This window comes from Choloepus didactylus, chromosome 10 (assembly GCF_015220235.1).
Source record: "Choloepus didactylus isolate mChoDid1 chromosome 10, mChoDid1.pri, whole genome shotgun sequence".
Taxonomy (NCBI): domain Eukaryota; kingdom Metazoa; phylum Chordata; class Mammalia; order Pilosa; family Megalonychidae; genus Choloepus; species Choloepus didactylus.
This window is the reverse complement of record NC_051316.1, coordinates 25,929,925-25,954,485: the sequence shown is the minus strand read 5'-3', so window position 1 is coordinate 25,954,485 and position 24,561 is coordinate 25,929,925. Positions and strand designations below refer to the sequence as shown.

Sequence of the window (24,561 nt, the reverse complement as noted above, 5' to 3'; positions counted from 1 at the left end):
TGATTAATGATTAAATCTCTACTAGTTGTCAGTTTGTTGAGATCTTCTATTTCTTCTTGAGTCAGTGTAGCTAGTTTGTGTGTTTCTAGGAATTTGTCTAAGAATTTTCTAAGTTATGTAATTTGTTGGTGTACAGTTATTCATAGTATCCTCCTATGGTCCTTTTTATTTCAGTGGGGTCAATAGTAATGTCCTTTGCATTTCTGATTTTAGTTATTTGCATCCTCTTTTTTTCTTTGTCATTCTAGCTTAAGATTTGTTAATTTAATTGATCTTTTCAAAGAACCAACTTTTGGTTTTGTTGATTCTCTCTACTGTTTTGTTTTTATTCTGTTTCATTTACCTCTAATCTTTGTTATTTCCTTCCTTCTGCTCGCTTTGAGTTTAGTTTGCTCTTCTTTTTTTAGTTCTTCCAGTTTTGAGGTCAGGTCTCTGGTTTAAAGTCTTTCTTCTTTTTTAAAGTATTCAGAGCTATAAATTTCCTTTTCAGCATTCCCTTTGCTGCATCCCATAAGTTGGTATGTTGTATTTTCGTTTTCATTTGACTCAAGGTATTTCCTAATTTTGCTTCCAATTTCCTCTTTAATCCATTGGTTGTTTAAGAATACATTGTTTAATTTCCATGTATTTGTGAATTTTCCATTTCTCCTTCTGTTAATGATTTCTGGCTTCATTTTGTTGTAGTCGGAGAAGATACATTGTATGATTTCAATGTTTTTTTAAAGTTATTGAGACTTGTTTTGTGACCTAAGATATGGTCTGTCCTGGAGAATGATCCATGTGCACTTGAGAAGAATGTGTATTCTGTTGTTGTTGGATGAGGTGTTTTATATATGTCAGTTAGATCTAGTTGGTTTAGAGTGTCATTCAAGTCTTGTACTTACTTATTGATCTTCTGTCTAGAAGTTGTCCAGTATTGAAAGTGATGTATTAAAGTCTCCTAGTATTAATGTAGAACTGTCTCTTTCTTCCTTCAAATCTGTCAGTTGCTTCATATATTTTGGGGCTCTGCTTTTAGATGCATATATGTTTATAATGTTAGGTCTTCTTGTTGAGTTGACCGCTTTGTTAGTTTAAAATGACTGTCTTTGTTCCTCATAAGTTTTTGACTTAAGGTCTATTTGATCTGATATTAGTATAGCTACCCCAGCTCTCTTTTGGTTACTACTTGCATACTTTTTTCCATCCTTTCACTTTCAACATACTTATGTCTGAATTTAAAGTGAGTCTTTTGTACACAGCATATATTGGGGAATGCTTTTGTATCCATTCTACCAATCTCTGCATTTTGACTGGAGAGTTTAATCCATTTACATTTAAAGTCACTACTGATAATGCAGGACTTTCTTCTACCATCTTGCTATTTAGTCTTTGTAAGTCTCATATATTTTTTGGCCCTCAATTCTTCCGTTAATGCCTACTTTCACATTTATTTGATTTTTTTGTATTGTACCAACTTCTCATTTCTAGGTAGATATATTTTTCATTTATTTTCCTTGTGGTTACCATGGGTTAAAATTTAGCATCCTAAATACATAACAGTCATTTGATTTGATACCAACTTGATTTCAATATTGTGCACTAATACTTTTCCTATATCCCTCTGGACCCCACATTTTTTTGTAGTTGTTTCAAATTATATCTTTGTACTTTGTATGTCCAAAACCATTGGTTTGTCATTCCTTTAGTACTATAAAGAAGCAAGAAGTGGAGTTACATACCTGTTACTGTTTTCAGTAGTTTAGGAACAGTTACTGTTTTTAAGATTCTCTGCCACCTTTGCCTGAGGGGGATTGGAACAGTGGCTGCCCCCAGTGATCTTAAGTAGCCAATCAAAAGCAGTGATCAGGATTTAGACTGTACCCACCTCCCACCCCCCAGAGTTTGGAGAACTAGGTCTTTATGCCCACCCTGACACCAGTAGGCTGTGCTAGGAGCCAGAGCTGCAGTCCCCACTGCTGCCTGCCTTGAGGCTGGGGGGATGGAGCCTCATGGCTGCTGCAGAGAAGGTGGAACTCACTGGTATTTACTGCAGTTCACCAGCCTCATCCTCTCTTTCCTCCCTGGATACTGTGCCCAGTGTTCCATTAGACTCGAGAGTTTCAAAGTAGTTGATTCAGACAGTCTCTGCCAGTTCAATAGTTGTTTTGGTGGAGGAATTGATTCCTGGAGCTTCCTACCTGCCATCTTCCCACATTCCTCCCTCCTTGTGAATTTTATGCCATGTTTGGATATTATCTAATGGGATACTACCTGTTTTTTTGACAAGCAGGGGAAGAAAAATCAGAAAAATCAGAGGAAAATAAGTGGTTGGCAGTGTCAAATGATGCAGAGGGGTCAGATGACAAAAAGACAAGAGATGCTATTGGCTTAACCACAAAGACGTCTAGAGCTGTCCTTGGAAGTTGATGTGGAATAATGGGGTTAAAAGATTGTAACAGGTTAATATTTTCAGTCCCGTATGTTGCCAGTTGGTATAATTTAAACCCCCTCCCAAATATCATATAAAACATTCCAAATTTAACTTAAAGGTTGTAATATTAGAACTGGAATGAACTTTAGAATTTCTTTATCTAACCTCCTCTGATTTCTTTAACCTCCTCTGTTTTGCAAGTGAGGAAACAGGATCCGGCGAGAGAAAGGGATGCGCTACTATGGGTTGGTTAGTACCAGGCCCAGCTAGGACCTGATTCTCTGTGCTGGCTCAACTGCCTAGCTGCTGTGTGGCCTTGGGCAAGTTATCTAACCCCTCTGTGCCTCAGTTTCCTTATATGTAAAATGGGGGTAATAGTTATTTATATTATAGATTTTTTATACTGTGTTAACATATACACAAAAAAATCTATAAAATTTCCCATTTTCACCACTTTCAAGCTTATGATTCAGTGGTATTAATTACATTCACAATGTTGTGCTACCGTCACCACTATTCATTATAAAACATCACCCCATACAGAAACTCTGCCTCCATTAAACATTAAATCCCCATTCCCCATTCCTCCAGGCCCTGGTAACCTGTAATCCACTTTCCATCTATGTTAATTTGCACATTCTAGTTATTTCATACAAGTAATTCTCACAGTAATATGTGAGAATTACTGTATTTGAAATGCTCAGAAAGGACCAGGTATAGTATGTGCTCAGAAAAGTTAGCTATTTATTATGCAAGTCACCCTTCCTTCCAGCATACTATCGCCATATAATGTCCTTCTAGAATTTTTTCTCAAAGAAGACCTTATACTTTTAATCCAATTAACTATTTTTTATTATACCTGGCTCTTAGACCAGTTGACAGGTTTGATCGAGACAGACCACAGAGAGGACGTGGAGGCCCGAGAGGGGCCACAAGAAGCAGAGGGAGAGGTGGTCCTGGGAACAGAGCTTTTGATGGCTTTGACCAGAGAGGGAAACGAGAATTTGAAAGATATGGCGGGAATGATAAAATGTAAGTTTCTTTGTAAATGCTGTTGTTACTTTAAGATTTGGGGAATACATGTTGTGACTCTAATTGTTATATGCTAATGTTGAGCATAATTGACTTCCTGTTAGTATGCTGTCATTCTTGTGGGAAGCTCATTCTGGGACAATTTTTGTGATAAACTTTTTCTGATTTGGTGTCTGATGGAGACCAGTTTCCAGTTGAAAAAGTGTTTTTTTCTCTCTTTAGTTCAACCAGAACTGAAGACAGCATGGGTGGATGCGGAGTTCGCAGCTGGGGATCTGGTAAAGACACCAGGTACGGTTCATATGGGTGCCTTCTCTAAACCTAAATCATGTGGAAAGTTCTGGATAGTTATTTGCTTTTCTTGAAAACCGTAATGTCAGTGTTGTGCTACAGTACCTTTAGACGAGTGTGCCCTTGAGTAGTACTGATTTTAAGTTTCTGTTCAGTGAGGTGACTGTTTAAAACAGCTTTGCTAGGTAGCAGTTAGATTTGAAACTGATTTTAAAGCTCTATTTTTATTTTATCTGTTTTAACCAAACAGAGTTAGGACAGATAATCACATATCTCCTGGTCCTCTGCACATGGCATTGCCTCAGAATACGCTTGTAATTCCTGTGTGTTTTATTTGGTGGACATGCTATGTATCTTTATGAAACCTTCCAAAGTTCTTGTGGGTCCTTGTCACCACATCTTGGTTTTTTAAAATCATTTACAGATTGAAGTTCGATGACAAGTTTTCCCTGAGGTTCCCATTTGACCTTTCTTTTAGGGCTTCCTGGTGCCTGAGATCTTTGAAGGTTCTGCTATAGTAGGTACTGGTTCTCCTGTCTTTTCTGTCATTTTATGACCGCAGGAACCATACCTCTGGTGTCTGTAATGGACTAGGTAGGGAACACCTTGGGGCCACTTGGGGTGAGAAGGGACCGCCTAGAGGATGTGCTGCAGGGTGGGCTTCCCTAAGTTTGCCATCTTGAGGGAACCCAGATTTCTACTTTTCTTCTTCTGAAGAATATAAGGTTTTAACATAAAGTTATTTTCTTAAATTGTTGTTCTTAAAGACAAATCTACCAAGTAACGTCAGATGTAATATTAGATGTACCACCATTGCACACCTGTGTTGTCCTTGAAAGGAAGAGGAAACTTGTTGAGTGTTTCTCAAGCTGGGGTTCCAGTGGATCTCTATTACATCTTTCAATTTTGTGTTATTTTACTTTGATAATATAAAAAAAGGAATATGTGAATCTGCTAAATCATTTGATTTGCCACCTTATCTAATACTACTCCTCCATTTCAATTTGCATTTGTACTTAAAATCATTTTGGCTCCAAGCGATGGCCTAGCGTGAGGGGCTGGTGTTGAGCCTGCTGTGGGATGAGGTAGCCGAGTGCTCTTGGTGGACTGGCACATCCCCATGTCCAGGTGACACTCGTCTTTTAAATGGTTTGTGAGTTGTAAAGTCAGAACTCTCAGGTGGGAATAATTTATTACTGAAAGTTTTTTTTAGATTAAGACTTTAGTAAATCGAGATTTTGATTTGACAATAATGTAGCACAGTAGACTTGTGTGCTATTTTTGATGGATGAGATAAAAAGCAGAGGTGATCCTAACACAGGGAGTGCTGTGTTCACAGCTGGTGAGGGCCACATGCTTCCCGGTGCCTTTTAGGGCTGAGGGTTTTGCTGTAGATTAGTATTCTATTTGAAAACATAGACAGGGATAACTGGTTTATGAGCAAGATGCTTTCAAAATGGTGTGACTGAGTCATTTCTGATGTCATTGGTTTTCTTCAACAGTTTGATAGTGTCTGTGCTGAAAACAGAATTTTTCTTCCATTTACAGTAATGAGAAAAGTATAGCATCTGGTATTTTCCTGTTACCAAGTGGAATAGATACCCAGGAATGGAATTTTCAGTAATGCTACCCCTGACTTTTATTGTGAAGAACAAGACACTTAGATGGTTATCAACATGTGATTAAAATCTGTTTGCAGTCAGATATTTGGTTAAGTGTGAAGTCTGATTCAATCTCAACTAGGAAGCAAAGTCCTGAAGTGTTTAACATCATTTTGTGGAACATACTTATACATTAATTAATTATGTATTAACATAATTGAGGTCAAAATATGTGTGTGAGTTCTGGACCTACATCTTCTAGTAAATCCAACATTGATGTTTACTTTCAACAAAATAACACTCTGTCAAAGTAAATTAATGTTGTTAATTTTCAAACTTGCTTTGTAGTTTGGGTTATGTGGTTCTGGAAGCACATTGGTCTTATGTTTATTCATAACATAATTTAGGTCAATAGTGGGGAGGTGAGCAATTTATTTTTCTTTAAAATGGATTGTTCATGGTTGAGGATGCTGGTTTTATAGATTCTCTTTGTTATGTAAGCTGCCTCTTTTTTCCTTTCGTCCGATCTTTGTAGCCCTTTTATAATTTTTGATTGTCAAAGACTAGGGACATTAAACCTGTTTTCTATCTCCTTGGCTCCTAACATGGCCAAGGCAGTAAAGAGAAAGTTGGATTAACTCGGCACTGCTAGTGCTGCTAGACTTTAGGGCTGTGGGATGCTGAAATGCCAGTGACCAGCCCTGCTGGGTCAACCCGTGCAGATGCTGGCAGGTGTGTGAAGAACAGCACTGTCCCTGGAGCACATTTGATTTAGGGCTTTTGTAAATAAAAGTTACTGATTCAAATTTTGATTGGATAACAGTTTGTAGAAAGTTGATTACAATAGCTTTGAGTTAAGAATATGAATAATTTAAATATAAAAGTCTATTCTGTAATTTAAGTTTACTTTTTAAGAAGTTGACTAATTTTAAAAATGCCCTCATGAAGCATTTTCTTGAACTAGGGATGAAAAGATGCTGGTTTCTGCATTCAGACTCTAAAATATTTCTAATGGCTGTATTTATATTGACTAATTTTAGCATTTTGCTGGGAATGAAACCTCTTTTGCTGGAACTTTTTTTTTGAAATAAGTAATTGTCTGACAGAATTAATGCTATCATAAAATGGGAAAATTTAAGATCATTTGTATTATAGGTCAAATTACTTTTCTTCATGTAGTCATTTTTTTCCTTCCAATTTTATTGAGATATGCTCACAGTCGTTCAGAGTGTTGAATCAGTTGTTCACAGTATCATCATATAGTTATGCATTTATCACCACAGTCAATCTTTGAACATTTTCATTACTCCAAAAAAAGTAATAAAAATAAAATTCATAATAAAAATAAAAGTAAAAAAAAGAACACCCAAAACATCCCATTTCCCCACTCCATCTCCCCCTATTATTCATTTACTTTTTTGTCCCCATTTTTCTACTGAATCTGTCCATACACTGGATGAAGGAAGTGTGAGCCACAAGGTTTCCAGAATCACACTTCCATGTGGTCATTTTTAATCCATAGATGGTGTATTTAGATGTGATGATGTATAAATGAATGTCTGTTTCAAAGCCTTATTTTTCTGCACTAGTCATCACTGGTTTTTGTAATCACACACACATTTTTGTAAGATCTGTTTCCACTTTTTTACCATTTTCTAAAAGTTCAATGTGGCATATTCCTAGAAAGTTACACTTGTAGTTTGAGGATTTTTGTGGCTTCTTTTAAAATTTGGTATTCCTTAGAATAAATAAGGGTTTTATTTTTCATTTTAGGCCATTTGTGGAAACTTCTGTTTCTCAAACTTCTTTTCAAGTTTTTGGAAAAACATTTTATGTATAAACTGCTCAAAGAATAGTCTCATTTTCATTTGAATTTGGGTACATGTATGTATGTGTATAGTAGGTCTTCGAAGGGTATTTACTTCATAAAAATGACATTAAAATGTATTTAAAGGCATTGACATGAACACATTTGTGTGACTGGAGAGGGTCTTGCTGTTTTTCAGTGACATGGAGCCGACTGCACCAATGGAAGAGACCCCAGCAGTGGAGGAGTCCCAGGGCCCCCTGGACGGGGAATCTCCAGCCAAGTAGGGTACCTCGTTCATTTTTCCTGTTGGGTTCTTGGTCTTTTTCTTAACAATTTCTAGGAGCTCTTCATATAGCAGCAAGCTCTGCCCATTGCCATTTCACAAAGGGCTGGTCTTCCTAATGTATTAATGACTAATAATTGAACTGTTAGTAATTAGTTCATGTCACCTAACTAATGACTAATTCGCGGTCTAAATTCAAATACTCTGTCCTCCGCCCACAGCTTTGTTTCCATCCAGCACCCTGTTGTGCTCCTAGCACGAGATGAGCAGCCGCCCTCACGTCGAGACCTCCGAGACCTCCGTCTCTTGGCCCCTTTGTGTTTTCCCAGCACATCTGCCGTCTCCTTTTTCAGGTCCCAGGTTCATCTCTAGCACCTTTGCCAAGTCCCTAAATACACTTGCCTGTTAAACACCCTTGCCTTTTGGACTTGGACCTGGCAAACCTGCTATTAGATGTTTCCTGACTACCTGCCCTCTCTCTGCCTGCACCCCCAAGCTGAGCACTGAAAGTCACTTAATAAGGCAGATTGGAATCCCATAAATTCTACATTACCGATGCTCTGAAATGAGCCCACATTGCTACCCAGCAAACTCCCCACTTGGATTCCCTTCTTTTTTCACCTCTACACTGACTGTTTCAATCCTCCTTCTCGCCTCAAAGCCCTGGCATTGTCCCCCATTTAACCCTTCCCTCTCCTCCCCACCCTACACCTCCTCTTGGGCTTTCCAGATACAACTTTGCCTCCTGTGTCACAGAAAAATTAGGAGCCAGCAGATAGGAGCATCCTCCTCCGACTCCCAAAGGTCCAAGTCTCCCAGCACTTGCACGCTCCTCGCTTCCCCCTTCCTGGTAAAATAGAGGTGCTGTGTTTCCTCCCACCTCTTCAGGATGTACATCCGACTTCTACTGACGTCACAGAAATGCCCCACTATTGGTTAGCTCCTTTCATTTTTTGTATATTCAGCACATTCCTTCCAACTCTGACCTTGTGATCAATGTTTTAAAGGTACCCTACTCTCTCCTATTTTAAATCTTCTCTTGACCCCAGTTCTCCTTTTGCTACCTCTCTCTATTCCAAGATGTTTCAGAATTGTATTTGCTCTCTCTTCATTTCCTCCCTTCTCACTTACTCCTCACTTCACTCCAAGTCTGGCTTCTGTCCTCATTACTGTTCTGAAACAAATAACCACATGTCTCTAGCCCTTATCTTCCTTGACTTCTCAGAAACATTTGACTCTTAGGTTTCTTCTTAAACACCCCCTGCCCCTTGGTTTCTGTGATCATGCTACTTTCCAAGTTTTCCTCTGGCTTCTCAGCTCCTCCTTTTCAGTCTTCTTTGTAGCCTTTTCCAGGCCTTTTAAAATGCTGAGGCCCTCTTCTCCCTGTACTCTAGCTTCTCTTTCTAGGCATTTCCTGTACACTTGTGTCTTAAATTCCTTATACACTGACTCCAGAATGTTTACCTCTGGCTCTAACCTCCAGGCTAGGCTCCAGGCCTGTATATCCAGCTAGTACTAGCCACCTCCACTTAGATGTCCCAAATGCACCTCCTACTCCAAATGTCCAGGCCTGAGCTGGTGTATTCCACCTCCTGCCGCCCCACAACCTCTGTCCTCATCAGATGTTAACACCTTGTGGAAGGCATCACTGTCTATCTAGGTGCACACACCAGAAACCTAGGAGTCATCCTTGGAACTTCCCTCTTTGTGGCTCCTTCCTCCCCCAGACCCAGTCCTTCACCAAGCCCTGGTGATTCGTACCTCCCAGATATCCACTGTCTCCACTCACCACCATATTCTAAGCTCCTGTCATATGGACCACTGCTCTAGCTCCTAACAGGGCCTCCTGCATGCTAACCGTCTGATCTATTCACCACACCAAATGGTTTTCAGACTGGCAGTCTGATTGTTATGCCCCCACCTCTTGCCTAAGAGCCCTCTCTCACGATGATACTCAGCCTGCCCTGCAAATCCTGAACTGGCCCTGCCTCTGCTCTAGGTTTTGACCTACACTTGTCCTTTCTGTGGGATTCACCATGTGGCCCTTATTTCATGTTCTCAAGCGTGCTTTTACCTACCTCTACCCCCCAACAAGCCCTAGAGCTTTGCAAGTACTGTTCCCCTGCTTTCTGTACCTCTCCTCTAAGTCCCCTTGGCCCTTCCCTTTTTAACCCTTACTCATCCTCAGATGCCAAGAGGCAGTGTGTTTGGTGGTTCAGTGCACGAAGTTCCAAGGATGGCTCCTAGGTTTCTGGTGTGTGCACCTAGATAGACAGTGATGCCTTCCACAAGGTGTTAACATCTGATGAGGACAGAGGTTGGGGGGCGGCAGGAGGTGGAGTACACCAACTCAGGCCTGGTGAGTCGTACCTCCCAGATATCCACTGTCTCCACTCACCACCATATTCTAAGCTCCTGTCATATGGACCACTGCTCTAGCTCCTAACAGGGCCTCCTGCATGCTAACCGTCTGATCAGTGCCAGATTGCAGAGTTGAAATCCTAGCTCTGCCATTTACTGGTTTGGACAAATTATTTAATCTGTCTGTGCCTCCGTTTTCTTCATCTGTAAAGTGGGAATAATAATAGCACATACATCGTAGGGTTGTTCTGAGGATTGAGTATGCGTGAGTGTGTGTTGCTTAAAGCGGTGCCTAGCATGCGGTTAGTGCTATATTAATATTTGCTACTTGTTGCAAGAATAAAATGCTACAATGACTGATTGTGAAAGCTATCAATTTACTATTCAAAACAATTAAGAAATGCATTTAGCTATAGAAATAGTTCACATGAATATTGAGAGTGAGCTAACAAAGGAAATAGATTAACAGTTTATATGAATGTTGAGAAAGTGAGTTAACTAGGTGCTTTCAGGAAAACATTACATCCTCTTTGAGCCAAAAATGTTTATAAAAATTAATGTAACATAAGGCAGCAAATTATAGCATAATTCTTGTCTGTAGAATTGATTGAGGGACTCTAGTATTCATATTAGACAAAATAATTCTAAATCAGTCATTCTGAAAGACAAAACACTGCTTAATAACGTTCTGGCATTATCACTTTTGGCAGTATCCTAGCAAAGCTAGCCAGAAAATTTCTTACTTCTCTGCTGACCTTAGTTGAAACCAACATCAGTTTAGAATTGCAGGCGTACAAGGCAGCAACCGATTGCAGGGGCAGTCTAACAGCTGCTATACTGAGAAATTCTTGTTCCTGCACTGCCTTATCAAACTTTGAAATTATTACTAAGATTTTTATTAGTACAATTATAATTTTTTATATATATTTAAAAATTAGGCTTCTATTCCAGAAATACATTCTATGATGGTGATACTCTCTGGCTGCCTCAGCTTTGTCTGAATATTGGTTTAATATTCAAGCTTTCGGCATTCAGCCAAAGTGTGTATTGAGTATACCTCTCAGCTTTAGAACTTCTTGGTAGATGGATTCAATATACCTTGCTTATGTTCAGACATACAACCCAAAGGACATATATTTCCTGCAATTTTATTGACACATTTCACTGCTAATTATATATGCTATGTCTATTCTTCCTTTTTTCCTTCCTTCTTTCATTTACAGAAATATTAAATGTTCCTTGTGACATAGTATTGTAATGTGACAGTTTTCTGGTATTTTGTTTTAAGAATAAATCTAACATTTATAGAGCATTTGTTGTGTGCCAGGAACTGCTCTAAATGCTTCCATGTATTACCTCATTTGTTCTTCTACTATTCCATGAATGAAGGAGGAGGTATTACTTTTATTCTCAAACTGAGACATAAAGGTTAAGAGCTTGCCTAAGGCCTCCTGCTAATAGTGGCAGAACCAGAATTGGAACCAGGTATTGTGGTGCCGGCGTTCATGCTCTTAGCTGTAGGGAATGATGGGAATTGTCAAAGCCGCCATTTACACTAAGGTTTTAGATTCTTGGCTGCTAAAACAAATACTGTGCAATGAGTTGGCTTTAACAGTGGGAATTTATTGGCTCACAGTTTTGAGGTTAGGAGAAGTCCAAAATCAAGACATCATCAAGGTGATGCTTTCTCCCCAAAGATTCTCACATTCTGGGGCTGGCTGCTGGTGATCCTTGGTCCTTGGCTTTTCTTTCATGTGGCAGAGCACATCACGGTTTCTTCTGGCATCTGCTTTTTCTTCTAGCTTCCATTGTCTTCCAGCTTCTGGCTGCTCCATGTGGCTTTCTTCCTCTGTGTCTGAATCTCATTCTGCTTAAAAAGGACTCCAGTAACAGGATTAAGACCCATCCTGATTGACGTGGGTCACACCTTAACTGAAGAAACCTCATCAAAAGTTCTACTTACAATGGGTCCACACCCACAGGAATGGATTAAGTTTAAGAAGATGTTTTTCTGGGGTACATACAGCTTCAAACCACCACGACAACTATAACTTGGTTCTATAGGGATGAGGAAGAGCTGCCGGGATCACCAAGAATTTCCTTATCAGTACAGGGGAGCAACAGTCCCTTCCTTCCTTAAAAATAAAACATTCTTTATGAAAAGAAAATGTCAAGGAAGCGTCATTACAAAATATCTGCAATGAATTATTTTCAGTTGTCATTGCTTCCAAATGTATTTGCTTAGACAGTTTAGGTTTTTGTGTATTGAATTTTCATAAAAGACGACAAACAGCTTTTAAAAATTTATAGAGCATACTACTGAGGAGTTCAAAATTTATCATGAAATCCACTTCCCTTTCAGTATTTTGGAAGGAAGTAGGAGGACATGTTGGGTCACAGCACTTCCCCAGTCATATCTAGTTGGGAAAGTTTTATTTCTAGAACTCACTTTGATTCACTGTGCTCTTTCACATATCCAAGTGTATTGCTTGAATGAAAATTTGGACTTTGGAATTTGATGTTTTCTGTGTTTGCTTGGTACATATGTATCTTCTATCATAGAGGTTGAGTGAGGGCTTTGGAGATAAAATGACTGGATTTGAAGCTTGGCCCTTCCATTTATTAACTAGTGGTATAACCTCTCTCTGCCTCAGCTTTTTTACTTGTAAAATGGAGCTATTAATTGTATCTAATTCATGGAATTCATTATTCTGAGATAATTAATATAAAGCCCTTCAAATAGCATCTGGCATATAAAGTAAGCTTACAGTCAACGTTAGCTCTAATTATCCCATTTTTTTCTAAATAAAGGTAACTATTGTTAAGCTAGTTCTATTTATTTGATGATTTCACTCTTTTAGAAAAAAAAATAACGATCAAATTTGCATACAGCAGTGTTCAAATTACAAGTCATAGATCTGGCAACCTTATATCCAGAAGCAGCTTTGATAGAAAATTCTCTCCCAAGGTTTTTGACAATAGATCAAGGACTGTGAAGGTCTTTGAATTACATAAGAGTAGGGTGTTAATTTACAGGGATAATAGCTATGAGGCTCTAATAGTTGTCAGAAGCACACTTGCATTAGTCTTTCTTGGAATTGAAGGATTAGTTATACATCTCTTCTTTTTGTTTTTTTTTGTTTGTTTTTTGTTTTTCTGAAAGAGAAAGTTTTTTTTAAGATACGTTATATTTTAAAACACAGCCAACACTTCATATTAATTTTTTTTAATCTTCATTTTATTGAGATATATTCACATACCACGCAGTCATACAAAACAAATCGTACTTTCGATTGTTTACGGTACCATTACATAGTTGTACATTCATCACCTAAATCAATCCCTGACACCTTCATTAGCACACACACAAAAATAACAAGAATAATAATTAGAGTGAAAAAGAGCAATTGAAGTAAAAAAGAACACTGGGTACCTTTGTCTGTTTGTTTCCTTCCCCTATTTTTCTACTCATCCATCCATAAACTAGACAAAGTGGAGTGTGGTCCTTATGGCTTTCCCAATCCCACTGTCACCCCTCATAAGCTACATTTTTATACAACTGTCTTCGAGATTCATGGGTTCTGGGTTGTAGTTTGATAGTTTCAGGTATCCACCACCAGCTACCCCAATTCTTTAGAACCTAAAAAGGGTTGTCTAAAGTGTGCATAAGAGTGCCCACCAGAGTGACCTCTCGGCTCCTTTTGGAATCTCTCTGCCACTGAAGCTTATTTCATTTCCTTTCACATCCCCCTTTTGGTCAAGAAGATGTTCTCCGTCCCACGATGCCAGGTCTACATTCCTCCCTGGGAGTCATATTCCACGTTGCTAGGGAGATTCACTCCCCTGGGTGTCTGATCCCACGTAGGGGGGAGGGCAGTGATTTCACCTTTCAAGTTGGCTTAGCCAGAGAGAGAGGGCCACATCTGAGCAACAAAGAGGTATTCGGGAGGAGGCTCTTAGGCACAACCATAGGGAGGCCTAGCCTCTCCTTTGCAGCAACCATCTTCCCAAGGGTAAAACCTATGGTAGAGGGCTCAACCCATCAAACCACCAGTCCCATATGTCTGTGGTCATGTTAGCAACCATCGAGGTGGGGTAGGCCAATACCCCTGCATTCTCCACAGGCTCCTCAAGGGGGCACTACATCTTTTTTTTTTCCTTGTTTTTCTTTTTTTTCTTTTAACTTTCCCTTCTTTTTTAAATCAACTGTATGAAAAAAAAGTTAAAAAGAAAACAAGCATGCAATGAAAGAACATTTGAAAGAGACCATAACAAGGGAGTAAGAAAAAGACAACTAACCTAAGATAACTGCTTAACTTCCAACATGTTCCTACTTTACCCCAAGAAAGTTACATAATATAGCAACATTTCTGTGAACTTGTTCCTACTATATCCATCAGAAATTAACAGACCATAGTCATTCCTGGGCATCCCCAGAACGTTAAATAGCTTATCTGTTCTTCTTGGATTATTGTTCCCCCTTCCTTAATTGCTCTCTATTGCTAGTTCCCCTATATTCTACATTATAAACCATTTGTTTTACATTTCTCAAAGTTCACATTAGTGGTAGCATATAATATTTCTCTTTTTGTGCCTGGCTTATTTTGCTCAGCATTATGTCTTCAAGGTTCATCCATGTTCTCATATGTTTCACGAGGTCGTTCCTTCTTACTGCCGCGTAGTATTCCATCGTGTGTATATACCACATTTTATTTATCCACTCATCTGTTGAAGGACATTTGGGTTGTTTCCATCTCTTGGCAATTGTGAATAATGCTGCTATGAACATTGGCGTGCAGATATCTGTTCGTGTCACTGCTTTCCAATCTTCCGGGTATATACCGAGAAGTGCAGTCGCTGGATCGAATGGTAACTCTATATCTAGTTTTCTAAGGAACTGCCAGACTGACTTCCAGAGTGGCTGAACCATTATACAGTCCCACCAACAATGAGTAAGAGTTCCAATTTCTCCACATCCCCTCCAGCATTTGTAGTTTCCTGTTTGTTTAATGGCAGCCATTCTAACCGGTGTCAGATGTTATCTCATTGTGGTCTTAATTTGCATCTCTCTAATAGCTAGTGAAGCTGAACATTTTTTCATGTGTTTCTTGGCCATTTGTATTTCCTCTTCAGAGAACTGTCTTTTCATATCTTTTGCCCATTTTATAATTGGGCCGACTGTACTATTGTCATTGAGTTGTAGGATTTCTTTATATATGCAAGATATCAGTCTTTTGTCAGATACATGGTTTCCAAAAATTTTTTCCCATTGAGTTGGCTGCGTCTTTACCTTTTTGAGAAATTCCTTTGAGGTGCAGAAACTTCTAAGCTTGAGGAGTTCCCATTTATCTATTTTCTCTTTTGTTACTTGTGCTTTGGGTGTAAAGTCTAGGAAGTGGCTGCCTAATACAAGGTCTTGAAGATGTTTTCCTACATTATCTTCTAGGAGTTTTATGGTACTTTCTTTTATATTGAGATCTTTGGTCCATTTTGAGTTAATTTTTGTGTAGGGGGTGAGGTAAGGGTCCTCTTTCATTCTTTTGGATATGGATATCCAACTCTCCCAGCCCCATTTGTTGAAAAGACCATTATGACTCAGTTCAGTGACTTTGGGGGCCTTATCAAAGATCAGTCGGCCATAGATCTGAGGGTCTATCTCTGAATTCTCAATTCGATTCCATTGATCTATATGTCTATCTTTGTGCCAGTACCATGCTGTTTTGGCAACTGTGGCTTTATAATAAGCTTCGAAGTCAGGGAGTGTAGGTCCTCTCACTTCGTTTTTCTTTTTTAGAGTGTCTTTAGCAATTCGAGGCATCTTCCCTTTCCAAATAAATTTGATAACTAGCTTTTCCAAGTCTGCAAAGTAGGTTGTTGGAATTTTGATTGGGATTGCATTGAATCTGTAGATGAGCTTGGGTAGAATTGACATCTTAATGACATTTAGTCTTCCTATCCATGAACATGGAATATTTTTCCATCTTTTAAGGTCCTCTTCTATTTCTTTTAGTAGAGTTATGTAGTTTTCTTTGTATAGGTCTTTTACATCTTTGGTTAAGTTTATTCCTAGGTACTTGATTTTTTTAGTTGCTATTGAAAATGGTATCTTTTTCTTGAGTGTCTCTTCAGTTTGTTCATTTCTAGCATATAGAAACATTACTGACTTATGTACATTAATCTTGTATCCCACTACTTTGCTAAATTTGTTTATTAGCTCTAGCAGCTGTATCGTCGATTTCTCAGGGTTTTCTAGATATAAGATCATATCATCTGCAAACAATGAGAGTTTTACTTCTTCTTTTCCAATTTGGATGCCTTTTATTTCTTTGTCTTGCCTGATTGCCCTGGCTAGCACTTCCAGCACAATGTTGAATAACAGTGGTGACAGCGGGCATCCTTGTCTTGTTCCTGATCTTAGAGGGAAGGCTTTCAGTCTCTCACCATTGAGTACTATGCTGGCTGTGGGTTTTTCATATATGCTCTTTATCATGTTGAGGAAGTTTCCTTCAATTCCTACCTTTTGAAGTGTTTTTATCAAAAAGGGATGTTGGATTTTGTCAAATGCTTTTTCAGCATCTATTGAGATGATCAATTGATTTTTCCCTGTTGATTTGTTAATGTGTTGTAATACATTGATTGATTTTCTTATGTTGAACCATCCTTGCATGCCTGGAATGAACCCCACTTGGTCATGGTGTATGATTTTTTTAATGTGTCTTTGGATTCGATTTGCAAGTATTTTGTTGAGGATTTTTGCATCTGTATTCATTAGGGAGATTGGCCGGTAGTTTTCCTTTTTTGTAGCATCTTTGCCTGGTTTTGGTATTAGATTGATGTTAGCTTCATAAAATGAGTTAGGTAGTGTTCCATTTTCCTCAGTGTTTTGAAAGAGTTTGAGTAAGATTGGTGTCAGTTCTTTCTGGAAAGTTTGGTAGAATTCCCCTGTGAAGCCATCTGGCCCTGGGCATTTATTTGTGGGAAGATTTTTGATGACTGATTGGATCTCTTTGCTTGTGTTGGGTTGGTTGAGGTCTTCTATTTCTTCTCTGGTCAGTCTAGGTTGTTCATATGTTTCCAGGAAATTGTCCATTTCTTCTACATTATCTGGTTTGTTGCCATACAGTTGTTTATAGTATCCTCTTATAATTTTTTTAATTTCTTCAGGATCTGCAGTTATGTCACCTTTTTCATTCATTATTTTGTTTATATGGGTCTTCTCTCTTTTTGATTTTGTCAGTCTAGCTAGGGGCTTGTCATTCTTGTTGATCTTCTCAAAGAACCAACTTTTGGTGATATTTATCCTCTCTATTGTTTTTTTGTTCTCTATGTCATTTATTTCTGCTTTAATCCTTGTTATTTCTTTTCTTCTACTTGGTTTAGGATTGGTTTGCTGTTCATTTTCTAGCTTCTTCCGTTGATCCATTAGTTCTTTGATTTTGGCTCTTTCTTCCTTTTTAATATATGCGTTTAGTGCTATAAATTTCCCCCTCAGCACTACTTTTGCTGCATCCCATAGGTTTTGGTATGTTGTGTTCTCATTTTCATTCGTCTCTATATATTTAGCAATTTCTCTTGCTATTTTTTCTTTAACCCACTGATTGTTTAGGAGTATGTTGTTTAACCTCCAGGTATTTGTGAATTTTCTAAGTCTCTGATGGTTATTGACTTCTAATTGTATTCCATTGTGGTCAGAGAATGTGCTTTGAATAATGTCAATCTTTTTAAATTTATTGAGGCTTGTTTTATGTCCCAGCATATGATCTATTCTGGAGAAAGTTCCATGAGCACTAGAAAAGTACGTGTATCCTGGTGATTTGGGATGTAATGTCCTGTATATGTCTGTTAAATCTAATTCATTTATCAGATTGTTTAGGTTTTCAATTTCCTTATTGGTCTTCTGTCTGGTTGATCTATCTATAGGAGAGAGTGATGTGTTGAAGTCTCCCACAATTATTGTGGAAACATCAATTGCTTCCTTTAGTTTTGCCAGTGTTTCTCTCATGTATTTTGTGGCACCTTGATTGGGTGCATAGACATTTATGATTGTTATTTCTTCTTGTTGAATTGCCCCTTTTATTAGTATGTAGTGGCCTTCTTTGTCTCTCAAAACATCCCTGCATTTGAAGTCTATTTTATCTGAGATTAATATTGCTACACCTGCTTTCTTTTGGCTGTAGCTTGAATGAAATATTTTTTTCCATCCTTTCACTTTCAGTTTCTTTGTGTCCCTGTGTCTAAGATGAGTCTCTTGTATGCAACATATTGATGGTTCATTTTTTTTTGATCCATTCTGCAAATCTATATCTTTTAATTGGGGAGTTTAATCCATTTACATTCAACGTTATAACCGTGAAGGCATTTCTTGAATCAGCCATCTTATCCTTTGGTTTATGTTTGTCATATTTTTCCCCTCTGTCTATTAATATCCTTTATTGTACCCATAGCGAATCTCTTTAGTACTGAACCTTTCTCCAAGTCTCTCTGTCCTTTCTTTGTTTCTCTGTCTGTAGGGCTCCCTTTAGTGTCTCCAGTAGGGCAGGTCTCTTGTTAGCAAATTCTCTCAGCATTTGTTTGTGAAAAATTGAAGCTCTCCCTCAAATTTGAAGGAGAGCTTTGCTGGATAAAGTATTCTTGGCTGGAAATTTTTCTCACTCAGAATTTTAAATATATCGTGCCACTGCCTTCTTGCCTCCATGGTGGCTGCTGAGTAGTCACTACTTAGTCTTATGCTGTTTCCTTTGTATGTGGTGAATTGCTTTTCTCTTGCTGCTTTCAGAACTTGCTCCTTCTCTTCTGTGTTTGACAGTGTGATCAGTATATGTCTTGGAGTGGGTTTATTTGGATTTATTCTATTTGGAGTTCGGTGAGCATTTATGATTTGTGTATTTATGTTGTTAAGAAGATTTGGGAAGTTTTCCCCAACAATTTCTTTGAATACTCTTCCTAGACCTTTACCCTTTTCTTCCCCTTCTGGGACACCAATGAGTCTTATATTCGGACGTTTCATATTATCTATCATATCCCTGAGGTCCATTTCGATTTTTTCAATTTTTTTCCCCATTCTTTCTTTTATGCTTTCATTTTCCATTCTGTCATCTTCCAGGTCACTGATTCGTTGTTCAACTTCCTCTAGTCTTGTACTATGAGTGTCCAGAATCTTTTTAATTTGGTCAACAGTTTCTTTAATTTCCATAAGATCATCCATTTTTTTATTTAGTCTTGCAATGTCTTCTTTATGCTCTTCTAGGGTCTTCTTGATTTCCTTTGTCTCCCGTACTATGGTCTCATTGTTCATCTTTAGTTCTTTGAGTAGCTGCTCTAGGTGCTATGTCTCTTCTGATCTTTTGATTTGGGTGCTTGGGCTTGGGTTATCCATATCGTCTGGTTTTTTTATATGCTTTATAATTTTCTGTTGTTTTTGGGTTCGTGGCATTTGCTGAACTTGATAGGGTTCTTTTAGGATTTGTAGACCAATTGAAGTCCTTATCTCTAATTTATCAGATCTACAGCTTCGTGGAGTACACTTTCTCTAACCAGCAGGTGGCGTCCACGAGCCACCTGTTCTCCACAAGCCAGTTCTCCCCTGCTTAGCCTTTTTGGTGAGTGGGGGAGTGAGTCTTGTGGGGTCCAATTGGTGTACCAAGCTTGCGTGTGTAGTTGGTGTTGCCTGCCCTGTATATGGGGCGTGTTTCTGGGCAGTCAGGGAGGGGGGGTGGCCCTAACAATCAAATCTCCCTGGTGATCCTGGAGTTTTAAAGCTGCTGCAATAGTCTAATCCTTCAGTTCAGTCCTGCCACAGTTTGTCTCTGCCACTGACCCACAAGTCCTTGGTATTGGCTTATGGCTCCTGAGACTTGCAAGTGGGCCCCTCTTCCGGGCTGTGCACCCCAGGTCCTCTGTTGAGGGATGACTGTGCTATGTCACAGGTGAGTGCCGTCCTCCCAGGGCAGTTCTGGGCTGCTGGGCTGTGTAGGGAGGCTCCCAGTCTGCTGAAATGATGGCTGAATGGGGCTTTGTTAATTCACACTGCTCCACCTTCCCAACTCTGGGACAATCAGCTGAGGTTGCAGGGAAGGCTAATATCCACGCCCAGTTTTGTGGTGTGTGCCTGTTATATGAAGCACTTCTGTCATACTGGGTTGTCTGGGGCAGCTCTGGGCTATTGGGCCGGCGATGGGCAGGAGTGTTTCCCGTCCACCAGGATGATGGCTGTGAGCGGACACCCCCCTTTTCTTGGGAAGTTGTGGTGTTTAGTGAATTTTCTCAGCCACTGGATTATTGCCTTTTGTCTCAGAGCTCTCTTAGTTCTGCTCTTGACTTGACCTGCCCAAATTGCAAGTCTTTGAAGCTTTCTGTATTGGGCTTCTTAGAGTAATTGTTTTAGAAAAAGAAAAAAGGATTAAAAAAAAAAAAAAAAAAGGGCCCTCCTCAGAGATCTAATGGGTTATTGAAATGCTAAGAGACAAAGCAACCAGGGCCATTAAGGAAAGGTCCACAGGGCAGAGAGATAATCTTTTCTTCGGGATTTGCATATGCGCCTCAGGGCCTGAGCTCTGTCCTTCCCCTTTCTATGTTCACCAGAACTCCAGAAATCCTCCGCTTTTATTTTGGAGTTTTTCGTGTTGTTTTTTTTCTATGCCGGTCTCCCCTCTGCTGGGCTGGCTGCTCTCAGATTCTCTGGTTTCTGGTCTCAGTCTGTCTATGGTTGGAGTTTGGATCAGTAGAGTGAGTTTCCGATAAGGGCTGCCACTGCAGTTCTCCCTTCTCCTTCCCGGAGCTGACAGCCCCTCCTCCCACGGGACTGAGCCTGGCAGGGAGGGGTGCGGGTCCCCTGGCTGCAAAAACTTACAGATTTCGCTGATCTCAGCAGTTCCACGTTTTCATGAGTGTTGTATGAAGTATGCCCAAAGTCAGATTGCTCTGTGGTGTCCAGTCCACGCAGTTCCTGGCTTTCTACCTACTTTCCTGGAGGAGTAGCTAAAACATACAGCTCACCAGTCCGCCATCTTGCTCCTACTTCATATTAATTTATTTATTCATAACAAATATTTTAGTGCCAGTTATAAGCAGGCACTGTTCTAGTTACTGCAAATGAGTTAACCACCCAAACAGACCATTTCTTGCCTCATGGAGCTTACATTCTAGTGGGATGAGAGACATACAATATAAAACAATGATTAAGTAGTATGTTAGAATGTGCTGATTAGTGTGAAACAGCAAAGGAAGGAGAGCTGGGAGTGCTTGGGGCTCAGAAGTATGTTATGTGGGGATATTAAATAGGAGTAGTTGTTGCTGAGACAGTGCCATTCAGGTGAGGGCTTGGAGCTGAGGGAGTGAACCACAGACAGTGCCCAGGCAGAAGGTGAGTATTCCAGATGGCAAGTAAAAAAATCTCTTTTAGAGAGTGTTAATCTAAAGGGGAGCAGAGAAATGAATCCTTAGCTGGACGGAAAAATGGGGTAGAGAGGATTTTGAAAAAAATCAGGAAAATAATATGAGAATAGCACACGTCCAAGAGAATGATACAATTAAAGAAGGAAAAATGGATGGTGGAGGTAACAGGGAAGAATCACTAGGGCAAAATCCTTGAGTGACTCAAGAAGGACTCCTTACTGCTTGCACTTCTGTTTGTCTGTCTGGCTTTGGTTGCTGCATGACCATGGTGCGAAGGGGCTATGAGCCAAGGCCACATAGGGTTGGAATTGCCGGCACTTGCGGCCTTCGGGAAGCAGAGCGGGGGCCGGGAGAAAGCCTTTTATTGAAGGTTTCTGAGTGGGAGAATGCCATGATAATGATTTTTTTTTTAATTGTGAAATTTACGCAACACACAATCATTTTAAAGTGTAACAATTCAGTAACATTTAGCTCATCCACAATATTGTGCAACCATCACCTCTATCTACTTTAAAAATACTTTCATCACCCCAAAAGAAAACTGTGTACCCATTAAGCAGTCACTCTCCATTCTTCCCTCCCCACCAGCCTCTGGCAGTCATCAGTCTACATTGGATTTACCTATTCTGGATATTTCATACAATATATGACCCTTTGTGTCTGGCTTCTCTGACTTAGCATGATGTTTTTGAGGTTCATCCACATTGTAGCTTACATCAGTACTTCATTCCTTTGTGTGTATGTGTGTGTGTGTATGTGTGTGGTGGTGGTGGTGGCGGCAACGGTGACGTTGCATATGTTTTTTTATTGTTTTTTTAAAAGTAGTTTTATTCACATACCATACAATCTATTCAGCATGTAAATCAGTGACTCAGTATAATCCAGCGTTGTGTTTTCATCACCACGGTCAATTTTAGAACATTTTCATTGCTCCAAAAAGAAAAGTTCTATACATCCTATATCCCCTATTATCAACAATTTGGCATTGGTCTGGTACCTTTGTTACAATTGATGGAAGAATATTGTAATATTACTGTTACAGTCCATAGTTTGCATTACGTGCATTTCTCCCATGTACCACTCTATTATTAACACCTTATAAAAGTGACACACATTTTTATAGTTCATGGAACACCATTCTTATATTTGTACTATTAACCACCTTGTCCAAAACAGGGTTCACTATGTTGTATAGTCCCATGTTTTGTCCTCTAGCTTTCCTTCTAGTGACATATATGACCCTAAACTTCCCCCTTTCAACCACATTCACAACTATAATTCAGTGTTGTTAATTGCACTCACAGTAATGTGCTATGATCACTTCTTTCATTTCCAAACATTTACAATCAACCTTATTAAAAATTCTGCACAAATTAAGCATCTCCCCATTCTCTACCCTTATTCTATCTTCTGTAACCTATATTCTAGATATTAACTCCATGAGTATGTTCATTATTTAGTTCATATTAGTGAGATCATATTTGTCTTTTTGTGTCTGGCTTATTTCATTCATCATGTCCTCAAGGTTCATCCATGTTGTCACATGCATCAGGACTTCATTTCTTCTTACAGATGAATAATATCCCTTTGTATATGTATTACCACATTTTGTTTATCCACTCATCAGTTGATTGACATTTGGGTTGTTTCCATATTTTGGCAATTGTGAATAATGCTACTATGAACATCAGTGTGCAAACGTCTGTTGGCATCCCTGTTTTCAGTTCTTCTGAGTATGTATCTAGTAATGGGATTGCTGGATCATATGGCAGTTCTATACTTAACTTCCTGAGGAACTGCCAAACTGTCTTCCACAGTGACTGTACCATTTTACATTCCCACCAGCAGTGAAAAAATGCTCCTGTTTCTCCACCTCCTCTCCAACACTTCTAGTTTTCTGTTTGTTTAATAGTGGCCATTCTAATAAGCATTAAATGATATCTCATTGTGGTTTTGATTTACATTTCCCTAATAGCTAGTGCTATTGAGCGTGTTTTCATGTGCTTTATAGCCATTTGTATTTCTTTGGAAAAATGTCTGTTCAGCTATATTGCCTATTTTTTAATTGTGGTGTTTGTCTTTTTATCGTTGAGTTGTAGGATTTCTTTTTATTTTCTGGATATTAAACCTTATTGCATATGTGGTTTCTGAATATTTTCTCTCATTGAGTAGGCTACCTCTTCACCTTTTTGACAAAGCCCTTTAAAGTACAAAAGTCTTCGATTTTGAGGAGTTCCCATTTATCTATTTTTTTCTTTTTGTTGCTTGTGCTTTAAGTGTAAGATCTAAGAAACCACCATCTGTCACAAGATCTTGAAGATACTTCCTTATATTTTCTTCCAGGAGTTTTATGGTTCTGGCTCTTATATTTAGGTCTTTGATCCATTTTGAAATAATTTTTGTATAAAGTTTGAGATAGGAAGCCTCTTTCATTCTTTTGGATATGGATATCCTGTTCTCCCAGAACTATTTCTGTCCTAGTTGAGTGGACTTGGCTGCCTTGTCAAAAATCAGTTGACCGTAAATGCGTGGGGTCTATTTCTGAGCTCTTGGTTCAGTTCCATTGATCAGTATGTCTATCTTTATGCCAAAACCATGTTGTTTAATATTCTTTGTAATATGCTTTAAAGTCAGGAAGTGTGAGTCCTCCAATTTCATTTTTCTTTTTCAAGATGATTTGTGGCTATTTGGGGCCCCTTACCCTTCCAAATAAATTTGATAATTGGTTTTTCCATTTCTTCAGAGTAGGCTGTTGGAATCTTTATTGGCATTTTATTGATTCTTTAAATTAGTTTGGGTAGAATTGACATCTTAATGGTACTTAGTCTTCTAATCCATGAAGACAGAATGTCCTTCCATTTATTTAGTTCTTCTTTGATTTCTTTTAGCAATGTTTGTATTTTTCTGAATACAGGTCTGATTTATATCCTTGGTTAAATTTATTCCTAGGTATTTGATACTTTTAGATGCTGTTGTAAATGGTATTTTTTTTTCTTAATTTCCTCTTCAGATTGCTCATTACTAGTATATAGTGATAGATTGCTTTTCTCTTGCTGTTTTCAGAAGTCTCTCTTTGGCAGTTGATAATCTGATTAGTATGTTTTGGAGTAGGTCTATTCGGATTTATTGTGTTTGGAGTATATTGTACTTTTTGGATATATATATATATATATATTTATGTCTTTCATAGGAGTTGGGAATTTTTCAGCCATTATTTCTTAAAATATTCTTTATGCCCCTTTTCCCTTTTCTTCTCCTTCTGGGACACCCATTTTGAGTATGTTGTACACCCTGTGCTATCATTCAGTTCCCTGAGACCCTGTTCAATTTTTTTCCATTCTTTTCTCTATCTGTTTTTTGTCTGTTTTATTTTGGA

General features: G+C 38.8%; 1 protein-coding gene across 1 annotated transcript in view; it reads left to right on the top strand.

Moving 5' to 3' along the window:
• Nucleotides 1-24,561, top strand: part of HABP4 (hyaluronan binding protein 4) — a 60,780-nt gene that overhangs the window by 14,648 nt on the left and 21,571 nt on the right. Inside the window, exons 3-5 of the mRNA XM_037798226.1 lie at nucleotides 3,284-3,445; nucleotides 3,668-3,736; nucleotides 7,344-7,427. Coding sequence (XP_037654154.1) covers nucleotides 3,284-3,445; nucleotides 3,668-3,736; nucleotides 7,344-7,427 — 315 coding nt within the window. The remainder of the gene's footprint in view (nucleotides 1-3,283; nucleotides 3,446-3,667; nucleotides 3,737-7,343; nucleotides 7,428-24,561) is intronic.